The sequence below is a fragment of the Biomphalaria glabrata genome, chromosome 16 (genome assembly GCF_947242115.1).
Source record: "Biomphalaria glabrata chromosome 16, xgBioGlab47.1, whole genome shotgun sequence".
Classification (NCBI taxonomy): Eukaryota; Metazoa; Mollusca; class Gastropoda; family Planorbidae; genus Biomphalaria; species Biomphalaria glabrata.
Window position 1 is genome coordinate 6225345 of NC_074726.1, and position 23828 is coordinate 6249172.

Consider the following 23828-nt stretch of genomic DNA (forward strand, 5'->3'; position numbering starts at 1 on the left):
ACTGTCGTAAATCCGAAGCTGTAGGCGTAAACCAATAATATCGTTATCTACATATGATCCGAGCCTGCTTTATAGTGCCTACAAGCGGACTCTCGTCTTAATCACATTATTGTCACCTGACGCAAGATTTAAAACGTTAAAAATAAACAAAAATACTTAAATGTTTCTGATCCGTTGAAACTCCAATATATTTTTCTCTTTTATGGAGTCTCCTTTCTTGCCTGCCCTGCTCCGTTAAGTTTGGCCCTGTATATGTTTATACAATATTTTACATGTTTCGGAAGTTCCTTCAGAGTTGAAGATAACTACTCCCTAGTCCAAACCTCTCGCAAGACCACGCGGGATGGTAGCGAGCAGTGTATGAACGGTGGACCACCGAGACAACAGAACGACAGTCCAGCGCACATACAATGTATCCATCCAATGTAGATAGTAGATCTAGCTCCCGCTCCTCAATAACGAGGAATGACTAGATTCAAATCTAACTTTCATTTTTCTAGACGAACAACTGAGACACCACTTTGCCTTAACTGGCATGGAGGTAAGCAGCTGCCGATAGCCTCTGAAAGAGACAGCTAGCGAGCACTCACGATTGTTGCAAGAATCGAAAATTATCTTATATTATTCTAGACTGCGTGCTCTAAGACCTCATTCACCAATCGTAAACAAACAACATTTAGCCCCGTGGTTCTCTATCTCTTCTATACAAATTACGTAACCCATAAAGGCTGTCACGTGATAAATTCCCCCCCCCCAATTTGTTTTATCAATATTATCACGTGGCTAAATGTTGTTTGCCACTATACTTGTTGGCAAATTATAGCTAGAACTTACTAGTAGTAGTGTTTTTTTTTAATTCAGCACATCTTCTGATACACTGTCAGTGTTTCTGTTCAATTGAAGTTAGATTATTTGTTTCATTTAATTCAGCCTAACCTTAGACTGCCATAGATGTCAGTTCAACTGTTTCTGTTCAATTGAAGTTAGATTATTTGTTTCATTTAATTCAGCCTAACCTTAGACTGCCATAGATGTCAGTTGTTCAACACGTTCAACCCTTGAGTTTAGAAAGTCTCAAGAACATTGTTAGTAACATTAGCACAAAAAATATTTAGAGCATTATCAATAAGGTTAGTGAAAACTAGAAAGCAAGAAATTCAAACATTAAGAAAACAAAATGTTGAAATATTTGGCTAAATTTATTTATATTAAAAAAAAAAAAGTATTGTACATCACTTAAGTAGAATATTAGAAAACCACTTTTCGAACTGCTACACAAGAAATGGTTAACTTTTTAAACAATGACCTTCCTTAGTATATTTAATTGACCTAACTCCAATAACCTAATTAATTAACGAAGACAAAATATAACCCCACACACAATTGTAGGCCAGTTGTTTTATTGTCACTTCTTCCATACAATGACAAAATATATATAGATATATATATATATATGATTTTAAAAGTCATCTGGCAGAAGATAAGTTGTTTGTTTAGAATTGTCTCCATAAGATGGGCAAAACTACTGTATCATTAGCAGGACAGAACATGATCAGTATTGACAGCATAAAGTAAACTGTCTGAGGAATATCCAAGTGTTGTCAACAAAGCAAGCAGGCAGTCAAAATTAAGATTGAGCAATTATTTCTTGGTTGTTTTTCTCTAGCCAACTTGCAGAAAACAAAACAAAAAAAAATAATCAAAAGTATTTTTTTCTAACTATTAGGATCAGTAGACTCACAAATGTTAAGCTCCAGTTTGTTTTATTTAAATGCTCTTTTATATTTATGAATAACAATTACACTTGACCAGTTGAGTTAGAACAATTTAAGACATTTCAATTCAAAGCTGATTAGTATTTGTAGACTGCACAAAATTTTGTTTTAAACCCAAATAAAAAAAAAAAGAAACATATTGACAGAGATGTGTTCATTTAAAATCTAGTTCACTATTCTTTTTCAGTAGAACAGGAACTGAAATGGACTTTGAAGAATAAAAAAAATGTCTTCAATCCATGGAATACAAATTCATTCATTAGCACAAGCAATTCAATCATCACATTCAAACCAAATTTCAAACTTCCTTATGTCAGCAACTGAAAGGTCTCACCAAGATGTGAGCAGTAGAGTGTCATCAGTTCACTTATGATTGTGTGTATACAATTATTAGCAAGCCTCCAATCACAAAAGGTAATACTTAAATCCAATGTTTACCAGCTGAGTTTTTGTTTTGACTACAGCAGAGCAAAGGCTAACTAAACTGCTGCTTATTACATTTATTATGCTTACACCAATGAAACAAAAACCTTACTGGTACAGCATTTTCCCTGATATATAGATATTACTAAAGGACTAAAACCATTACAGTTTAAAGTTTCTTGTCATAGGGGAAAATGTATTAATTTTTCATGTAAATAGTAAGAAAAGTTCTAAAACATGCATGAAAAACATTTCATACGCAAATACTTAATCCATAATTTTTTAACATTCTACTAAGAAAAACCCTTATGTTGTATACATGTATGTACATGTATTCTAGGGACATTTTGTAATAATGCCTAAACTTCAAATTACACAAGATAGTCTTTAAATATTGTGAATTCTTTAAGTACAATATATATATAACAATGATTGTTTCAACTTTTAAAAGTACAATTTCAATTAAAATCATTATAAATTTTGAATGCTGTGAATCAAAGTTGTTACTGAAAAGACACTATTCAATAATTTGACAGAAAATAATAATCACTGATAAACTTCTTTCAAGAGATGATGTAAATGCTACATAGCCATGAATTGCATAATTGAAATAAAAGTAAGACAACCACAGAATTTACAGCTTGGGTTTTGTTATGAATAAAAAGAAAATGTATCTATGTTCATTTCTAGGCAGAGACAATAGGTCACAGAAACCTAATTAATTTAGAATTACACAAATCAAAGTTCTGTCATTTCCTGAATGACAAAACAGGCAATGAACTTGAGAAAAGTAAAAAGCCGCTTTGATTTGTACTATAGAAGTATCCTATATCTCAAAACTATAGATCCAATGTAAGTCCTAGAAAATATATGATGTGAGTTCTTGGCTGCTTCTTTTCTCACGGTGTCATAATTCATTCACTCTGCTGGCAAAAGTATCAAGTAGCTTTGAATTAATTTGGGTGTTTTCAAGTAGCAGTCAAATCAGTCAATAGTTGGGGCAATTCCACTGACCAGCCGATGAGAGGAATAGAGGTGGACCATGTAGGGCATTAGCTGGGGGCGGGGAAGTGTCATAGATGCCGTCAGTCACCGTGTTGCCAAGGCTGTTGCAGTCGGGAAGTTGTCCTGTCTTAGTCTGAAAATCCTTCATTTGGGCATCTGAAAAAGAGAAAAAAAAAATTTAATAGGCATATACACATCAATTTTCATCTTGAAAAGTTTTTTAATAAAAAAAAAATAAAACATCAGAAAACAACCAATCAGTCAGAATTTCAGACTGGGGCGGCATTGATTCATCATAAATTAAACTGGCATAGAAAAAAAAAGTTGCAAGTGAAAAAGAAAATTTTAATTACCAGTATATCAATTTAAACTGTTTAATTAAGAATATTATTCATTACCTACTATGGGGAAGTTGGGATATTACACAACAAAAAAACAAAACATGTCCGTCTCTCCCCCCCCCCCCCCCCCAAATAACAAATCGTAACAAAAAAATCGAATGAACCTTACAATGCAAGCAAACTAGTATTTTGTATGATATGAAAATGCTTTGCTGTTTAAATAATTAGAATAGTGATGCAAATAAACCAATGAATACTTATAATGTATTATAAAAAATATTTTTTTATCACATCACATTATCCTGGACTCTATGTAACTGAAAGGGGACATATTTATACAACAAATCCTACCAATCCTTTTATTCCATAAAAAAAAATATTTTTGTGGATAACTTAAATGACGTTAACGTCAAATATGTGTTGTTTGATAAGATCACCCCCCCCCCCCTGAGTTCAATGACTACTCTCCCCAACTCAATGGCACTGTTCTGATTAAAGTAGGTCTGTAGAAAACAGCATTTCATTGGCCCAGACATGTCTACCCCAAAGACCCAGAATGTGGAACACTCAGGTTGAAAATGTGGAATTTTGGGCCCCAATGTGGAATATACACACGTTTATGTTTGTCAACCATACTGTACGCAATAAATAAAACTTCAATTATATTACTTTAATAACAATACTAGTTCGCTTCTTATACATTAGATGTAAATAGTATAATTAAAAGTAAGAAAACCTTTAATTCATAATTATGTGCTTTGTTTGAAATCAATAGTTCTAACTCCTATACTATATGATGAATCTATTTTTATAATCTGCGCGAATGACCGGAAGTGTGTTGGTTGTCAGAGAGTCCAGTTTGTGTGATATGCCGTAATGATTATTAAACGTTTCTGTGTTTGATCGAGTGTTACTTGTTTATTTGTAAATACAGCTGAACCAGGGACACCTAGACGTATCGAGACCTAAGGTAGTTTGTATCGAGTTATAAGTAAAAGAACACAGATTACAATAATTATATTATAGATCTACATATTTATTTTAATAATTTAATTTTAATAATGTTGTATTACATAATAATTACACTGCATAAGCTTTAATGTACACATGCACACGAAATGCATGCAAGTCACTATTGTTTGTACAAATAGATGAGAGGAGAAAGTTTTTGCAGATGCTTTATATCTGGGTCCAGGTAGTCTTGAGCATTCTATAATAGATAACTGCTTTACTGTTATTGTAACAACTCTCTCAAACAACTATAAAGAGTTAATGTGTTTGAAAATCAAAACATGTTTGAATTTTGGAAATACTTCAAAAGTATGAGCCACACTTCTGTTTGTTTCACTGATTATTAAATTTTATACAGGAGAAACTGTTTATTAAACTTTGTACATAATGTCCACCAAAAAAATGTTTGAAATAGAGAGAAAGCTGCTGGATCTCTGCTGAGTTCTTAAGCAAAACAAGCCAGAACAACCAGATGAGGAGCAATGCTAAGAGGAAGAGAATGTTTAGCAATAAAATTGCATATTGAGGCTTCCTTATGTGACTTTTTCATGCAGATACAAGTTGTTTACAAGAAGTGGATCTCTACAACACTGGGTTTTTAAAGCATTAGTAATGATTATTTATTAGTTAGATATATAGAAAAAACTTATGAACTCATTTAAACTCATGAAGTCGGCATGCAGGGTTCAAAATAGAAAAATCTAGATCTAGAGGACATCGTATCAACAGAGTAAAAATTAATAGCGCATAGCGGCCGGGCATAATGATACTCTCAACTCTGATACTTTTCTTAACTTTTCAAAAGCTGGCAAGCAGCCATTGAAGTCTAGATGCTCTAAATCTAGATAATCAATTCAAATTAAAGAAACTAGCTGAAACTGGATATCTTATCTAGACTGATTCAAACCTCTCTAGACACTCTAGCCTAGAGCTAGACAATACGATAACACAAGATTTAAAAAAAAAATAGAACTTTAACTGTGTCTAAAGACTGGATGTGCACATGATAAATTACTTGTAAAAAAAAACAAACAAGTAATACAGTTACTAGTAAACTGCCTCAGAAAGACTAATCGTAAGCACAGTAAGTATTCACCAAATTACTAATTTCATCATAGGCAGTTTTAAAATGGAAAAATTAAAGTGACACACTAACCATGATGAAGCAGCATTTTTAAGTTTCCTGATTTCCTTGGTGGCCCATGTGGCAAGAGTTTTAGCCTTTTGAACTTTGCTGCGCCTTCCTTGGGTTAGTAAATTGGTTATACTTTCTCTATCCACCATTGGTAGCATGCTGCTTCCAAATGCAGAACATAGGTCACTATTAAAAAAAATAAATTATAAGCTTTTTAAAAAAATTAATGAATACAGATATGAATCAATATAAACTGAGTTCATACTACTTAAGTAAAAACATTTTAGACACTTCAACTATGCACGCACATTTTTATTAAAGAAATCAATAAACTAAATGATAAAAGAATATGTTACATGAATAGACTAATCATTTTTTTAAATTATCCCATACTATATTAAGAGGCCCTAACAAGACTCTGAACCCAAAACCTTTCTATAGAACAAAAACTATACGGAGAACTGCCTGATCTGGAAACCACTGCGCGGTTAATCTCAGATATAGGATTACTGATCTGAACCCTCCGACAAGTAATAAAAGAACGAAGAAGAAGGTATCAGTAGCATGTTGGAATGTATTTTTATAACTTTTTGAAAATTACTTTTATTTTTATCAATTGAATATGATTTTGATAGGAATATTAATGTTTAAGCTGTAGAATAAAGAAATAATGATTCTGGTAATTGATTGTGAGCCACTTGAGACTGACAGTAGGAAAACAAAATCAATGCTAGATCTAGTATTGATTATGTTAGATCTAGTTGAATTGGAGATTGGAATGCAACTAAATTTGATGTGATATTTAAATGTTATTGAGCTGTGTAGACCTATTTATGACTTGAAACATGATGCTAATCCCTTTTGTATATGCCTTTTATTAGGTTTTTTTTACTGTGAATTTAGTCTAAAAATTGATTTAAAAAAATATATAAAATGATAATTGATATGGATTTACATCCCTTTTCTTAGGAATGGGTAGATGGTTTATGATAATTGACAACTGTTATTGGCTAAATTCTCGTCCTTTTTAAACATTTTTTTAAATAGGGGTAACACAAAATAATAAGCTCAAGAAATCCATTTTAAATGTTTTATTTATGTTTTGAGAAAATATTAATATAAAAGAATTTTATTTCTATTTAGATCTAGATCATAAAATATTTCATAGGTCTGATCACAGTGGGTGATTTTTCATGTTTGACTTCATAATCTAAAATTATGATCACTTTAGATCTTATAAACATTAATTTCATTTATATAAAAAGGACTTGCCTCTTCCTTAAAATCTTAACCGAAATATAACATTTTCTGATAACAAAAAAAATAATTTATTGAAGTTTAATCATAACATGGTAGTGGCATGACGAATGGGATGAGTAAATAATTCCATCAGAATGTGGAAAATAATTACAGAGAGAACAAGTTAATAAAAATATACTAAATGACTAAATCAAGTAGATGTGTTGTATAGGTCTAAAAATCTAATCTATTTAGTGTGAGGACCCCCCCCCCCAAAGTTTGAAATTATTTTGTTAGAAATCACAATGCTGACTATATAAAAGAACATAAAAATCCTACCCAATTAGGCCACAGCAAGCCGCCACATTACTTTCACTTTTATCATCATCTACAGCAATATGCTCAACGAAAGACACAATATGGTTCACATGAGGTTGGATCAGTACAACATCAGCTAAAAAAAAAAAAAAATAAAAAAAAAATAATGATTGCAAGTTTGTAAATGACATTATGTTTGGCGAATTACACTCAACTATGCTCTAAAAAATCAGAAACAAACCAATCAGTCATATTTCAATCAGACTGGGGCGGTATAACATTCATCATGCTGTGTACTATAAGACTTTCTAAATCTTCAATTTTGGAAAAGTGTTGTAATTGTGTAAATATTTTTTCTTTTAAACCACACTACATATAAAATCTAAGTTTTATGACAATAGTATGAGCATCAATTAAAGTCAAGCATTGTTTTGTGTTCTTGTAGGGCTAAGTGAATAATAACTACAACTTGCCATTTGGTGAATCTGCATCTCCTTTCAGTCCCTGTACAATACCAGTATAAGCTTCAAGGCAGCCTTCTCTCAACTCATTCAGATAGTCAATCATATCATAATCAGTCTGAAAAAAAAAAAAAACACCTAAAGAATTAACATTTTAAAAAAGAAAAACAAAAAAAAATATGGGGAACAGATTAAATTAAAAGCCTCAGCAAGACTAATCAGAAACTCACATAATTTAGTTTTTAGAAATTGTCATCAATGGCATAAAGAAAAAAATGATAATCAAACTACAACTAATCCATTACCTTGTCCACCTGAGCTTGAGAAGCTTGCTGTAAAGTTGTCATGACCACATCTAAATACATCTTGAAATTAGGTCCTATAGCAAGTGCAATATCACCAAACACAGACAAAATTTGAGGTTTCACAGATCTATGGACGCCTTCATTCTGTTTCATTAAAAAAAAATTGTTTTAGTTTATACAATCCTAATGGGAAATAATTGGTAAAATGCTGCTAGAGAATAATAAGTCAGATCAATCCAATCAGTCATAATTATATCAGACTGGGGCGGCATAAATATCATCATCTATTTTCACAGAAATAGTTAAATTTGTTCCATAAAAATCTACCAAAGAACCAGTATTATGAAATCAATGAACTAATACAGATACACATGTTGGCATGTAATCTTATCAGGGTCTTAATCCCTGACAATGCTGTCCTAAGCTATATTCAATCATTCACTCAATATTTGAAAGATAATTTTGAAAAATAATGTGATTAATTGAAATTTAAAAAAATACCATTAAGTACATGTTTAATATTTCCAAATGAAGTGCTGCTTGTTTTTCTCAACAATACTAAAACAACTAGAACCTAAATGTCACAATTTCCATGATTTAAAAGTCAAACTGCATTAATTCAGAACAATATTTACCCCTAAATTCTCCAATAGCATCATCATGAGTTCATCACAATGTGGTAATATATTGGTACCCAAAGCTCTGCAAAGATCACCAACAATGCCAACAGCTGCTAAACAAACCTGTTTAAATATCAACATTAGATTTAGAACTTTCATTACGTAATGAAAAAATTAATCCAAAAATAGTAGTGTAAAAATTTCCATCACCGTTCATTTATCAAAAACATCTAAATATTTAACAATATGATGGCACATTATACTAAAAATCTTTATAAGATAAGGTCAAACCTAATTAACCTATAAAGTTACGGGACTAAATTTCAATCAATGTTCAAATTTGAAGGTTATTTACAATTTTTAAGAGCTTGTAACTTTCACTAGCTCCTGTAATTAGATGACAAAATGTGTTTCACGAATTTTCAACATTTTAAAATGTTTGTTTATGCTGGAAAGCATTTGTGTGTGTGTGTGTTCAAATTTTCATTTGTAGTCTCAGAATTAAACCAATCAGTCATAAGAAAAGTCAGACTGGGGCGGTAATAATATTCATCATAGATCAAGCATTTTAATGTTTAAGTTGCAATATGTAAGGACCTACCTGATACTCTGCATAATTTTTCAATCCCAAAAGAAGATATGGCTTGAATGCATCCATATACATTTGGAACTTATCTCCTAGAACTGAAAAAAGCAAACAATTGTCTCTTTAACCAAATACTTTATATACATTATTTACATTAAATCATTTATAGACGATGAGGTTTAACACACACAGAAAAAAAAAAAACACACACAACAAACAAATCTTACCTTCAATTAGTGTTGACATTGCAAGCAGAGCATCCTCTTGTACTCCACCAGCTTTACCACTAGTAGATTGAAACATTCTTAAAAGAGCAGTCATTATTTGGTCAGAAATCTTTGGAGCATCCTCAGGAGTAACTTTTCTTAATACACTCTGAAAAAAAAACAAAAAAAAAAACAACCATGCATTTAGTTTATGCTTTTAGTTTGTTTTCTCTCAGATTACTGTACTAATATATGAAAATATGAACCTGTGTCTATACCTGTAAGGTTGCACATAAAAGTGACTGCAAGTCATTATACTGCACTCTATCATTGGTTGACTGAATAGCACCCTGGAAATAAGAGAATAATAATTTAAAAAATCATTTCAATTAAGTTCATTGGTACCATTAACAAATTTTTTAGGGGGTAATTCTCAGAATCATACCAATCAGTCATTGTAAATCAGACTGGGGCGGTGGAAAATCATCACAGAAAAGGAGATGAACTACAAAATAAACATTTCTTCTTCATTGTAAATTTTCTAGTCAGAATATCAATGAATATGAACAGTTCAGAGTAAAGTTTGACCTTTTATGGCAGTCCCAACATGAAAATACTGAATTTGCCAGGTTAATTACCCAATGCCCATTAGCTGTGTGGAAACAATACCATTTCACTATGAAAGATTTTTTTACAAGATATTTTGAGCCTAAAATCTGAAGTTCCTATATTAACAAGACAAAAAGCACCTCTGATGAATGGCATCATTGAAATGTGTTTAAGGCAATAAATGTGCCTAATCATTTTCAAGCTTGCTCTCGTCCTTCTAAAGAATATAAAAAAGGGGTTTGAATCTGAATCCTGGTGACGACAGGGCTTTTGAATTTTTGGGACAACTGCCTGTCCAAACATTTGTTGAGAAAGTAAAGATGTTAGTTAAAGGAATGTCTATAATTACAATGTGATATATGAAACATTTTAAAAAGATAGCATTATGCCAGACTAAAGTCTCAGAATAAAACCGATCAGTCATTTAAAATTCAGACTGGGGCGGCAATATTTTCATCACAGAAATTAAAAGTTATTTGAGCTATATTAACAGAAGTAATGAGAGAGTGACTTTATAAAACTGATAATCATTTCAAATACTTATTCTATCCATAATAGTATATATTCAATTTTAAAAGAGCTGTCTTTTAAATTGCTTTAACAAGTACATGTATTTTTATAATGATATTTGACAAGCAGACGACTAATGCTTATACAATTATGTAACTTTATTACATTGACGTTTTAATTTTTTACATATTTTTATTGAAAGCTAGAATAATGTTTTTGTTTGAATTTTTTACATATTTTAATTGAAAGCTAGAATAATGTTTTTGTTTGATGTGTTATTTAAAAGGAAATAATCTGTAAATTTTTATTTTATAAGATGACACATTTTGGTGAGCATTTATATTTCATCTCAATCTTTTATTTCTAAACTTAACTGAAATAGTTGGAAACAAGCATTTAAAAAAAAAAAATAGTAGGCACTTCACTGTACAAGAATCAAGCTTTAAATTAATTAATTAAAAAAATATCTATTTTCTACATAAATAGAAGTATCTCTATTCTCAGAATAAAACCAATCAGTCAATTTAAAAACTCAGACTGGGGCGGCAATATATTCATCACAGAAAACAGAAACAATATCTTAAATTACACAATTACTAGTATTTTATAATATTTGTTTGTGTAAAAGTGGCTATTAGCTAGCACTAGCTTTTTATGGAAAATTAAGAGAATAGGTTGTTTTTTTGTTAACCAAAAGAAAAAAAAATATATTTTTAACTTCAATTTTAAAAAAATCTTGTTACCTCCATAGAAAGGACCCTTTCTAGTCTTTCTAAAATTATCATTGTTGTTTTTTGCACGATCAAATAACAGTTCTGTAAGTAAAAAAAAATTATTTCAACAAACAGTTCACAAGCAATATAAAGCTAAAAAAAAATTTAAAAAATGGCAAAACCAACTAGGGTCAATAATATTGGTGTCAGAGTGGTAAGGCCCTTGGATCTTTAGTTGAGCGATCTCAGGTTTGAATCTCTGTGAAACATGAGATTTTAATAGGTATTGACAGTAGTTAGGAAAAGTAAATGTACCATATGATACTCTCATTAACTAAAACCCATAGAAACAGATGACCAATGTATTGTCTGGAAAGTGTACTTTACTTTTTTTCCACTACACATTTACAATACTATTAAGTTATCGTTTACTAGTATTGTATTGTAGTCATAACAGAAGTGATCTAGGCAAATTACTATAAGATGAAAGTAGGCATCCTTTGCATATCAGCTGCACTTACACATCAACTCCCAACTAAATTAGGTAACTGTAGGTAGCTTTTTTTTTTTTTGCACAATGGTGATAGTGAAATTGGAGATTTCAATATAGCACTTTAAGTTTTTAGGATCTGATTTAACATTTTGGACAACAGTGCAGTGATAAACTAAGTGGCAGCATTAATAGCGAAAGTTAATGAAAATGACATTTGTAACTCAATCACTCAATGATTGACACACTTCTCTTAAGAATAATTAATAGCTTAGATACTAGCATTTTAAACTTAGTAAATCAATTTCAAACGGTTCCACGACAATTCGTTCACGCGACTATTTGTTCAGCAGACATTTCGTTCACGCGACATATCGCTCACAGACAACTTGTTCACCGACAGTTGGTTCACGACAAATCGTTCACGCGACTATTCGTTCACGGCACGGACAAATTGTTCACAGACAAATCGTTCACTGGATAGTAACATATTGTTAATTTTATATATTCTCGTCGCGTGTTTTAATTTATTTACATTAAAACTTTTGTAGCTATTATTTCCAAATCCAAAAAATTTCTAGAGATCAGGTCTAATCCGAGTTTCTTTAATTTCGTTGTTGTTGATATTTTGTTAATGAGGACAGTATGTGATAAAAATTATACTTAAGGTTAAAATAAAAAAAAAATATAAAAAGAGATCTTACAAGCTAGCTGAAAAATGTAAACGGGCCCTCACTTTACTATAGGTAACATTTTTACTTTCACCTTTAATAATCCTTTACACCCCCCCCTCTTTATTTTCATCGACCGGGAATCTACCCATTCATCTGGATACTCTAGTTAACACTTAGTTGAGTGCTAGACAGACTGGCTCCTCTGGAAGTAATAAAACTTTATTGGACATTGTCTATACACATGTTCAATCTGTTAACATTGAAAATATCTACTAGACATCAAGTTTAAAAGAAGTTTTATTTTTATTTTAGTTAACTTGTTTCTATATGTGACCACCCATTGGTAGACTAATTTGATTGCTTGGACCTCAATAACAAATTTATTGAAACAATTTTATTTTGTTGTATTGCGATAAATTAAAATTTTTTGATAGTGAACCAAAATATTTCCTAGTGTTGTATATGTAATTAGTTTTTTTTTTCTTAGATGTCTTAATTGATAAGTATTAATTAACCTTAGATCTGTATCTAGTATGTGACGTTCAGAGTTGAACAGTGAAACCATATATTGTACCAAATCTAGTACCATTGTTAAAAATCTAAATTATCTCTCCTAAAAACACTGAAAGGATTGTGGAAAAAACACTAGTGTGTCTGAGCTAGCCAGGAAAACCAGTGATTTGGCAGAATGCATGACGTGTAGGACGTAATATTCTTCTTTTTTGAAGAAACGTCTGTATTATATAAGATAAGATTTGTTTTTGTTAATAAGATATCAATAAAAAGGGTATGCTAATTAAACATCTGGACCGCTATTAAGAAGATAAGCAAATATGGGTTGGTCGAACAAGACTACATGATGGACATGAGTGTAAAAGAAGGCCTACATGTTGAAAGCAAAAATGTTACCTATAGTAAAGTGAGGTCCCATTTAAATGTTTCAGCTTGCTTGTAAGATCTCTTTTTTCTTTTAAGTATAATTTTTTATCACATACTGTCCTCGTTAACAAAATATTAACAACAAACAAACAAAAATTTACAAAGAATTTCGGATCAGGCCCGATCTCTAGCAATTTTTTGTTTTTGGAAATATCCAGTGAACGATTTGTCTGTGAACGAATTGCTAGTGAATGATTTGTCGCGTGAACGATTTGTCGTGAACCAACTGTCGGTGAACAAGTTGTCTGTGAGCGAATAGTCCGTGAGCGAATAGTCGCGTGAACGAATTATCGGGTGAACGATTTGTCGCGTGAACGATTTGTCGGTGAACGAAATGTCAGTGAACGAATTGTCGTGTCCCCATTTCAAACATATCAGGACTCCAGCAAATAATGAACCCTGTCTAGTAAAAGATATTTAATTATTTAATTCATCAGCTCAAATTACCTTAGGACTGTTCTTTACTAGTTCCATTAATGCTTCATATGCAGCATTACGTAAATTGTGCTGATTGCCATCAGGCCTGGAGAAAAATATCATCATTATAAAAAGAACAATTGATTTGTAAAAAATAAATATAAAAAATGTGTTGAAAGAATTAGCTTATCAACACTAACTGATACCCATGCTACTCTACGGTTTAAATAGTTGGTATATAATATAATATGTGCCAGGAAATCTTAAACCCCTCAATAAATGGCCCACAGTACAATCCTCCCACACCACCAACACAATTTTCTTAACCATAAATTCTATTTTCTTTTTCAGTCTCATTCATCCTTCAATCAAAGGGCATGCAAACCTCTATTCTAGAGTATGCATAAACACTTCTTTCGCCCATCAGTTGTAGCTTTTCATCTCCCTGCACTGTAATGCCACCCACATATACACACAATACTTAAATCAAAAAATCCTTTGTATTTTCTAATGAATCGATATACATACACAATATTTTCAAATTAAATGCCCCTTCTTGCGGAACAGGTTGAAAGAAGAAACATCACTATTCGCAACTTAGTCTACTCTTTACATATTTATTTGTATCTTGTCAGTCATGAATCTAGATCTAGAGTGGCACCTTATTTCGAATAACCCATTTTCACAAACCCTATTATATACCCCCCTCTCCAATTTAAAAAAAAAAAAAAGAAAAAAAAAAAACTTACTTTTAATACTGGTAGGCTAATTGTGGCAATTTTTAAGACTTTTATTTGTTTTATAACAGATCTAGTCATTTAATTGTTCTACTTATTGACATTAACTCCAGCTAGAGTTAGCTAGTTTCATTTTGTAATAATTTTCTCCACACACACACACTTTAAAAACACAGATAATCACAATGATCTAATGTTAATTCCTCACATTCACTCTGACAAGTATCTACACATAGAGAATTACAAAAGGATTTAGATCTGTGAAGAAATATACATCAATAACAAAAAGGAACAAAAGAAAGTTGTAAACCAAAAAAGTGCTCAAGTGGAAGGAATAATTGTTTTGTACTTAAGGCATTAAAATGTAGGCTTTCAAAGACAGTAGAAATTGCAAATAATTTTATTTTTTTTTTGTAAATTTAACCACTTTGGTTTCTATCTTGAAAATGGCTTGGCTGTCCTGGGCATAAGGTTGTTAAGAAGAGGTTACATTTTCTCATTTAATTGTCCATGGTAAGTGGGAGTATAAATGATCATTTTCATGGCAAAGAATTTAATTTTGAAAATTTATTACATTTTTTTTCCACATCTATTTCAGAAAGTTTGACGCTGTTATTTTTCTTTTGAACAACAAATATTTAGTATGTAATATATTGATAATTCTAACTAGTACCTGTCAGCTGTATGCAACAATCTTTCCACTATAATTTCAAAATAATTCGAAAGACAGTAGGTTTCAGGCTCTGAACCATCTTCAGGTTGCTCTGCATTTTCAAAAGCAGCTTCAGCAAGACTTGAGAAAGCCTATAATAAAGAACATTTTTCTTTTAGTGTTGTAAAACATTGTAATATATATATATATATACACACACTGGCCGTAGATTTGTTCCCAGTTTATATATCATTTTATACAGGCAAAAACCAAAAGGCAGGCGACCCAAAGGCAGACCCCGAATGCAATGGACAGATGATGTGGAAGCAGATCTGAAGCAGCTTGGGGTTAGGGTGTGGAGACGAAAGGCCCAGGAGAGATCTGAATGGAAGGATGTGTTAAAGCAGGCCAGAGCCCTCCATGGGCTGTAGCGCCACTGGGATGGATGGATGGATTATATAACATTTATTCTGGCTGGTATCCCACAATCCCTTTGTTATTATTCATTTGCAATTCCAATAAAATGCCTGCATTTTAACAATGCCCTCAAAATATAGTTTTAAAGTATAAAAATTCCAGTATCTGATACAACTGAATGACGCACTCTTTCTTTATCTCCTCTCTCAACCCTCGATATCCTTAAGCTCTCCCATATCTCTTCACCTTATCCCTCTCTCCTTATCTGTTTCTCTGGAACCCCTTTTTGCTCCCTGCACATAGTAATGTCCACTCATATAGTCTCCTTCTCTCCCTCCGGCCCCAACTCACAACCTTTATTGTTGCACCAAGATTATGTCTCTACATAAATGAACCACTTTATATGTCTCCCCCCCCCCACCACAAGTACACACAATTTTGGCCCTAGCTATTAGATAGTATCACTTCTCCCCCCCACCAACAAAAAACTTGTCTTAAATAGAATTTCTAGATTTGCTCGACTTTTCAATTCAATATCAACATATTTAAAAGGCACGTTTTTGCTTATCATTCCCACCCCATCCCCCAAACAGTAATAAAAAATCCTTCCCCACAACACACACCTCAAAGATTTGTGAAGTTTTTTAAAAAAAAAAAAAAAAGCGATTTTATTAGTTAACTTTTTAAATCTAAAGTATACACAATGGAGTGTTACGCACCAAAGAATTATTGATTTCATTTGTTTTTATAAATTTTGTACATGTGCATTCACACAGCTATTTTCATATTTTAGGGAAAAAGAGAATATGCCTAAATATATATATATATATATATATATATAAAAAATAGAAATCTATTAAAATTTGTTTTTATGATTTATATACAGTATGCAGCCTTTTGGAATAATAAAATACCAGAAAATAATCATTTGCTATATAAATATTTTGTAGGTTCTTAACAGAATGGTATTAACAATTTCTGCAATTAAAAAAAAATATAGAAATGTCATATAATTAAATAAAAATTAATGCAACTTAACACTGCCCAAGAAAGCTATTGCAGAGAAATACATTACTTCTGCTAACACTATGTAAAAAAAAAATTAAAACAAAATACATTCACATTTGAACAACTAGCAAAATATCAAATCTTAGTTATTTTCCTTGCTGAAGTGTCATTTCAACCAGATAATTCAAAGGCACCCCTGTTCACTACCATTTCAAATTAAGCAACAGGACTACACCAAATATAAACATGTATTAATGAAAATGAAAACATACCCAGCAGACATTGCTAGCCACCCGAGGCTCTGCAACAAGACCTTCCACAAGTGCTGTCAACAAAGGTGTTAAACAAGTTTCATGAAGAACAGACTCTGGCAGTATTTCACACACACGCCCTAATGTCCAAGCTGCAGTGTCTCTCACAACCACACTGGGGTCTTTTAGGAGTTCTATCAGCATGGGCATAGCTTGTTCAACTATAGGTTTCATTTTTTCAGGATCAGGTCCTTCCAGAATTGACCCTGAGCAGAAATAATTTTAAAATGTGTCAAACAATAGATATTTTTAATTTTATAGTTACTTGTATTAAAAGAATTCATTTAACTTTAAGTACTAATAAATAAATCCATCCATTTCACAAAACCAGATTCAAAAACCTAACACCCTAAATTTAAAGGGGTAGACTAGCTCCAAACCTTTTTTTTCCCCCTCATCTTTTTACTATAAATCTGGTAACCTTCCAGCTTTCCTATTCCCCCCAGATAGGATCACTTTCATGCTTTTATGTTGTCTTCCCATTGCTTTCTGCCTCTTCTTTTCCCTGGTACTGTTCCCTGATGCAAGGCCTTTGCGAGCCCTGAGGGTCTTGTGATATGGCCATAGTTTGCTTTTCTGATAGCAGATCATTGTGGGGTCCAATTACTATATTGATGTCTAATTTCTTAATTTGTGAGTCTAAAAATGATACCTAGGATCTTTCTGTAGCCTCTCAATTCCATTTCTAGGATCCTCCTCTCTAGATCTGCAGTCAGCATCCAAGATTCACAAGTATACAACAATATTCTGTTTCCAATTCTGGCCAGTAGTACAGGTTTGGTTCCTTTATCTGAGACTATAGTTCCAAGGTATTTAAGACTACTGACACTATGGTCATTTTTTTTTTATTCAGCATTGATTTGCATACCATATGCTGCGGAAAATCATGAGATCTTCTGTCCCTGCCAGACCATCCGGTGCTTACATTCTAACTTCACAGCCCTAGAGAACCTTTTCCATTATCCTTTCAAAGAAAATGTTGGTGAAAGTAGGCAGCCTAGTCTCCCTCCATGTTTTTAAACCAGTCTCAAATGCTCTTGTTGAAGCAGCCTGCTTGTAGATGTTTAGTATTACTTTTATGATGTTTTGTTTTACATAGTGCTTTTCAATTGTTGCCAGAGTGCCACATGCCATACTCTGTCGAAAGCTTTCTTAAAATCAATAAAGACATGAAAAAGATTTCGTCAGTGTTAAAGGTATTTCTTGCAAAGAATCCTGAGGTTTAGGATATGTTTTGCTATGACCTTGTTTAATACCCACTTCTATATAATTTTATCTTCTATTTGTTTTACCAGTTCAAAATAATTGTAAACAGTACTTTGCTGGGATGGGTTGACGCTGATGAAGTTTGGATAGAATTACAATTGCCTTTCTTTGGAAGAGTGATGAGTGAATGGGTCCAGGGCTTGGGCCATTCTCCTCACTGTCAGATCCTGTTGCAAATCTTAAAAAGTGCGTTTATAATGGTTTCTCCCTCAGCCTTTAGAAGTTTAGCAGAAATGTTGTCCACTCTTGTGGATTTTCCTTTTTTTTTTTTTTTAAGGGATTTCACTGCTGATGCAACTTGAAACAAACTTTAAATGTCCAATTATCATAAAACACAGCAATGTCATTACTATCTTCCTCTTTGTTCAGCTTTTACAGTGCTGGCACTTTCTGTGTTTATATAACAAGATGACTGGCTACAAACATTTTGTGTGCCTAAGTTTTAGCCAATTAAATCTTACCAAAAACCTTTGCAAGTCATTTCAGGTGTTCTAGTTTGTATTCGTTTTAGATTAAAAGAAAATGATTTGATCCTACTGTAACAAGGTCAGATGAATTAGCATGTGTTGAAATTGTATGTTTTCTACTAATTTAGATACCCCAATACTATTTAAAAAAAAAAAAGAAATTTTTAAAAATAATTTTACTACACAAAATGATTTATCTGTTAAAATGAGCAATTTTTTTAAATACATAGTACTCTGAGTGATTCCAAAATTGACTATCATGACACGTTTACACTCATGTAATTACAGCACTGCCTCTCCAAAAACCATTCACAAGTGATGAAATTATTGCTTAAATTTATAAATGTTTTGAAGAAATAAATATGTACCAAAGGCCATTACAGCAGCATCTCTGTATCGCCAATTTTCATTACGGATGTTGTCCCTGACAAAAGGTAAAACAAATGAAACAACATCATCTTCACAACAAGAGGCCATCAACATGAGGCACACCCCTGCAGCTTTACAAGGATTCCATTCATCATCATCATCAAATTCTTCCTGCACAGAAGTGTAGAGTTAACATGAGCCTTTTATCACAAGGGAATTTTTCTACATAAACAACACACATTCTATGTATTTGGGACTTACTTTACATTGGTTCTTTTTAATTACACATTATTGTACTAAGTTCAACAGTATATGAAACCAAATATATATATATAATTCACTGTCTTTGATTTCAATGTCATGTGACCAAGCAAACCCAGTTGAGACCTAAATATTTTGCCACATCTAACGCAGACATAACTGTTGTCTACCTAGGGTCTATTTAAGTTTCTTTTTTCTGTCTACACCATTTTGCCCCCATTGGCATTGTGGAAAGCAGACAGCTGCAGAGCTATCATGAAAGTCGTGAGACACACATTTGAAATCCAAAGTAATGAAAACTAATATATTGTCACTTAAAAAAAAAAAGGACACTAGTTTACTTTTAAATTAGTATTTATGTGTATATATAATTGGATTTCACTTGATTGAATTACTTGATTAACTAAATGTTTAAACGGAATGGTGTTAATTTTTACAAAGTTAAAGAAATTGATACATAAATATGATATAAAGAAATGGTTAATTTTTTTAATGAAATTCAGTGTACCTGCTTTGTAAGTGTAACCAAAAGAATTGGGACAAGATATTGCAAGGCTCCCTTGGCATAAAACATGCTTGTACGTTCAGGTGGTCGACCCTGTTCAGCTGCCTATAAAACATTTCAAATATTAAAAAGCTAATTTCATAAAAACCTTCAGTTTTCAAACACTTGAAATAAACCTTTTAAACATTATAGTTTATCCACAATAGAAACCGTAAAAATAAAATAACATTACCTCAGACAATTCAATGGCAAGGTCCACCTCCTCGTCACAAACAGTTGACCAAAATTCAATACCTTGCAAAGCTATCTCGTCATTCTCATGTTCCATGGCATCTACAGTGATCTAAAGTTATTTTTGTGCAAAGCAAATAATTTTATTGTGTGCAGTATAATTTTTTAACAAGTCAAGAACAAATTTGTAAATTTCTTGCTTATTTAAAATAATTTAGATATTATTTAGCAGAACTTACAGCAAATAGTGCAGGTCCCATATAATGCGTCATGTAAATATAATAAAGGGACATTATCTTGACTAAGCATTGCATAGCTGCTACTCTGACCTGAAAATACATAAATATGCACATGAATATGAGTCAAATCAATTTGCTTATTAGAGTTAAATACCACTTTTATAATACATGTACCTTAGTGTCTCGAGATTGGGTGGCTTCACATACTACTTGCATAATAAGATGTCTTTCAGCCTATATTTGAGAAATATTAAAATTATATATTTATTTATCAAATAAAAATGGCATCAAGAAAGATAACAAAAACAATTTGATGAAATACTTTTAAAAAATTACCTCTTGATCGAAATTGGCTTTAGTGAATTCCAAAGAGTTTAGTAGAGCATTTGTGGCAGCCAGTCTAACATGATTACTGAAAATATACATAAAACACAAATAAGAAGATGTATAAGTTGTGGTTCGAAAGCAAATGTTAAAGACTTAGCAAAAAATCAACATTTAATAAAGTAACTATGCTCTTCATTTTCCATAGCATGTACTATAGCAGTAAAGCAAAAAATCAACCTTTTAATAAAAGTCACTTACCTAGGCTCTTCCTTTTTCATGGCATGCACTATAGCAGTAAGAATTTCATTAGACTGGGGTTGAAGAATTTCAGGTTCCTAAATTATGAATAAATAGAAGGAACTCAAAAGCAATTAAAAAATAAAAAGATGTTTACTATAAGCTATGCACCAAAAGAAAAACTATGTATGTATATATATATATAAGTAAAATGTGTGCTTACTATCTCCTGACAGATATATCCAACAGCTTCAAGAGTAGCTTCTTTCACCATCTCTGTACTTGCAGGGTTGATAACATTACTGGTTAATCGAGCAATCAAATCTGGCCATAGACCATGAGGAAGCTCTGCACAGGCAATGTATGCCACACACTGAGCTGCTGAGCTAGGTCGAACAGTTTCTGTGCCAAGTGAATCTAGAACCTAAAATCACCAGCAACAATTATATGCAGTTATCAATTTTATTATATATTTTTAAAATATATTTTATATATTTTTATTACATATCTACCTTTAGTTATTATTAATTTAAGTACAGTAATATTGACAAAAAAATGGGTACATACATTTTGTTTAATGAAGCTTCGAACATCATCTGGAAACTGTAACCATCTTTGATGATGTTGAAGTTTAATAGCATTGTCTTTTGAGTACAGGGCATTCTTGAGCTGCAAACCAGCTTGCATTCGAGCAACTGGGCTGTTTCCACCATGTTTTAAAATGTTACTGAGGGACTTTAATAGTTCTGGCTGCAAATAGAGTATTTGTAACATTTTTTTCTGTACTGCATGATTCAAAAGAGATGACATTTTTTTTAGAAATTGAACATTTGAAAATCAGTAAATTTCTTACTAAATTTTGCGCTGCAGCAGACTCCAAGAACTGTTGGGCTGTCTCCAACTCATGAGTATCTGGACATAAAGTAAGTGTAATTGTTGTAAAAGATTAGCACTAATAACGATTCAAAGAAACTTTGGAATACTAGCCTGATATTTTATTATCTTGTAATATTTGTAGAATTATGAAAATGGATGGTGCATTTTTTTATACTAAAAAATGTCAATAATCATCAATGCATTCGTGTCTAAATTTAGTACAGACTGTCTTGATTTTAATTTGATTTTTACATTGCTGAATCTTTCTAAGGTTACTACTCTATCAATCTTGATATTTTTACCAACTTGTAAATCTAATCTTCAACAATCAAAATAATTTTCCTATGCCACACTCTAAGCATATTTAATTTTACAAAATAAAAAATGTAGATGTTTAAAAAAACAACAAATAACTTAAATGATCTTAATCTTGCTTCTTGAAAAATTCAAACTGTTAATGTTTTTTAAAGTTCTCATGGCTCACACAGTAGATTTAACTTTCAGAAAGGCTAACACTAGTTCTAGCAATTTGTCCATCTATAGCAAAGTCCCTAGCTCTAGACACTTCAGACTCTTATTAGCATGAAATCACTTATGACTTATTGGCAATTCATGTTCAATTCTAGATATTACAGGTTCACTTATAACTTTTCATTATAATGTATAAAATTAGTGTGCTTATTAGAATATTTAACTAGTAGCTATAAATCAACAGTTAATATTTTTTAGTGTAAGCTGTTGCCATTATTGCAAGCCATTACAAAAAATACTAGCAAGATCTACTTTAGAAGATCTTACAGAAATAGAATCTATATCCAGACTAAATTGTCACTAGATCTATCCATTTCATCTTAAAATTAAATCCATTAAATACACAGTAATAATAAGACACAAAATATAATCTGGACTAGATTTAGACATGATAAAGAGTCAGTGCAGTAGGATTGCTGATACTCAGTGATACTGATAGTGTTATTTTTTATGTCCAAAACGGCAAAACTATCATATTTTGTGTTATATAATTAATTATAATTAAAGAGTCATGTTATGAATATGACATGAATTCTGTTCTATTCTATCAAATCTGGCAATACAAAATCTTTACACACATCTTAAAAATCAGATGGCTATAACTTGTATAACTGACTGACAAAGTTTAAATGCATATTTTCAAAATTCCTTTTTTTTTCTTCTAAAAATTCCAGTGAAGTTCCCCTAATTCACTTAAAGTAAAATAGCCACTTTCTCCGCACAGAATAGCATTTTCAACTAGACTTAGATCTCGAGATTTAGTCTATCTAGATTCTAGAAGAGGTCTACAAGCCATTTCACAAATATCCAATCATTCTCCATTTTCTTGTAAAAATACTTTTGTCGTCCATGTGGGACTTTCAAATCACTTTATTGTTACTTCAATGTTATTAAATTCTCTGCTTTATTATTATCTCTACTCTCTACAATAATCACCTGATCATGCCTGAACTGAATGGGAAAGATCTATTATCTATCAAAACCAGTCTTTAACTTTAACTTCCTAACTCTTAAATGACTGAGTACTAGACTAAACCAAGCAATTGAATATGTCTAATATGATTATGAAACTGAAAATAGATTTCTAGATTCTAGAATAGTTCAATAGTCATGACAACTGAGTCTAATTTTAAAGATAACACTGACTTAACAGAACACACCTGCCTGTGATATTCTATATAATTATACTAAATTTTAAACACCATCAAGATTAAATACCAGTAGACTAACCTAGTCCTAGATGTATAAGAATTCTAACGACTGATCTTAGATAGACTAGTGACTAGGGTCAATAGATTAGATCAGAGCAAAACACTGGACTTGCCTTACTTTTAAAAACTAGACTAGCCTGACTGACTACGACTCGAGCGAGTGTCTCGAGTTCGAGCAGTTATTTTAGATCGACTTATCAATAATTGACTTCTACTTTAGACTTATACCTGGAGATACTGTTTTTTCAAGGATTTTGATTAGATCCATTTAAACAGACTGATGTGGGCAGTATTTTTTTCCTGGTTTACAATATTATCAGAAATCCTGGATTAAAAAAAAAATAAATAAGTTAGTTCGTTGAAGAAGGTCGGCCCTACACATGTGGAATGCGTAATGATACACCAA

At 31.8% G+C, this 23828-nt stretch overlaps 1 protein-coding gene and 7 non-coding genes across 8 annotated transcripts; all 8 read right to left on the reverse strand.

Annotated features, from left to right (window-relative positions):
• Positions 1-1180: 1180 nt before the first annotated feature.
• LOC106073026 (importin subunit beta-1-like) lies at positions 1181-23828 on the reverse strand. Its single transcript, XM_013233495.2, has 24 exons — positions 23651-23828; positions 21658-21716; positions 21372-21554; positions 21028-21228; positions 20826-20902; positions 20577-20652; positions 20415-20474; positions 20241-20330; positions 20003-20113; positions 19774-19875; positions 19004-19175; positions 16864-17108; positions 15188-15318; positions 13808-13883; positions 11288-11359; positions 9704-9775; positions 9447-9594; positions 9235-9317; positions 8649-8756; positions 8014-8157; positions 7721-7826; positions 7269-7383; positions 5712-5876; positions 1181-3359 (listed from the first exon to the last, which is right to left on the reverse strand). Coding segments are annotated over exons 1-24 (2637 nt in total). The 5' UTR covers positions 23691-23828; the 3' UTR covers positions 1181-3358.
• LOC129923526 (small nucleolar RNA SNORD31) lies at positions 3440-3507 on the reverse strand. Its single transcript, XR_008775494.1, has one exon. It is a non-coding gene; the product is annotated as a small nucleolar RNA SNORD31 (small nucleolar RNA).
• On the reverse strand, positions 7471-7540 carry LOC129923523 (small nucleolar RNA SNORD31). The gene has a single exon (XR_008775491.1). It is a non-coding gene; the product is annotated as a small nucleolar RNA SNORD31 (small nucleolar RNA).
• On the reverse strand, positions 8234-8302 carry LOC129923525 (small nucleolar RNA SNORD31). Its single transcript, XR_008775493.1, has one exon. It is a non-coding gene; the product is annotated as a small nucleolar RNA SNORD31 (small nucleolar RNA).
• Positions 9123-9196, reverse strand: LOC129923527 (small nucleolar RNA SNORD31). The gene has a single exon (XR_008775495.1). It is a non-coding gene; the product is annotated as a small nucleolar RNA SNORD31 (small nucleolar RNA).
• On the reverse strand, positions 9854-9922 carry LOC129923524 (small nucleolar RNA SNORD31). Its single transcript, XR_008775492.1, has one exon. It is a non-coding gene; the product is annotated as a small nucleolar RNA SNORD31 (small nucleolar RNA).
• Positions 10432-10501, reverse strand: LOC129923529 (small nucleolar RNA SNORD31). Its single transcript, XR_008775497.1, has one exon. It is a non-coding gene; the product is annotated as a small nucleolar RNA SNORD31 (small nucleolar RNA).
• On the reverse strand, positions 11040-11112 carry LOC129923528 (small nucleolar RNA SNORD31). The gene has a single exon (XR_008775496.1). It is a non-coding gene; the product is annotated as a small nucleolar RNA SNORD31 (small nucleolar RNA).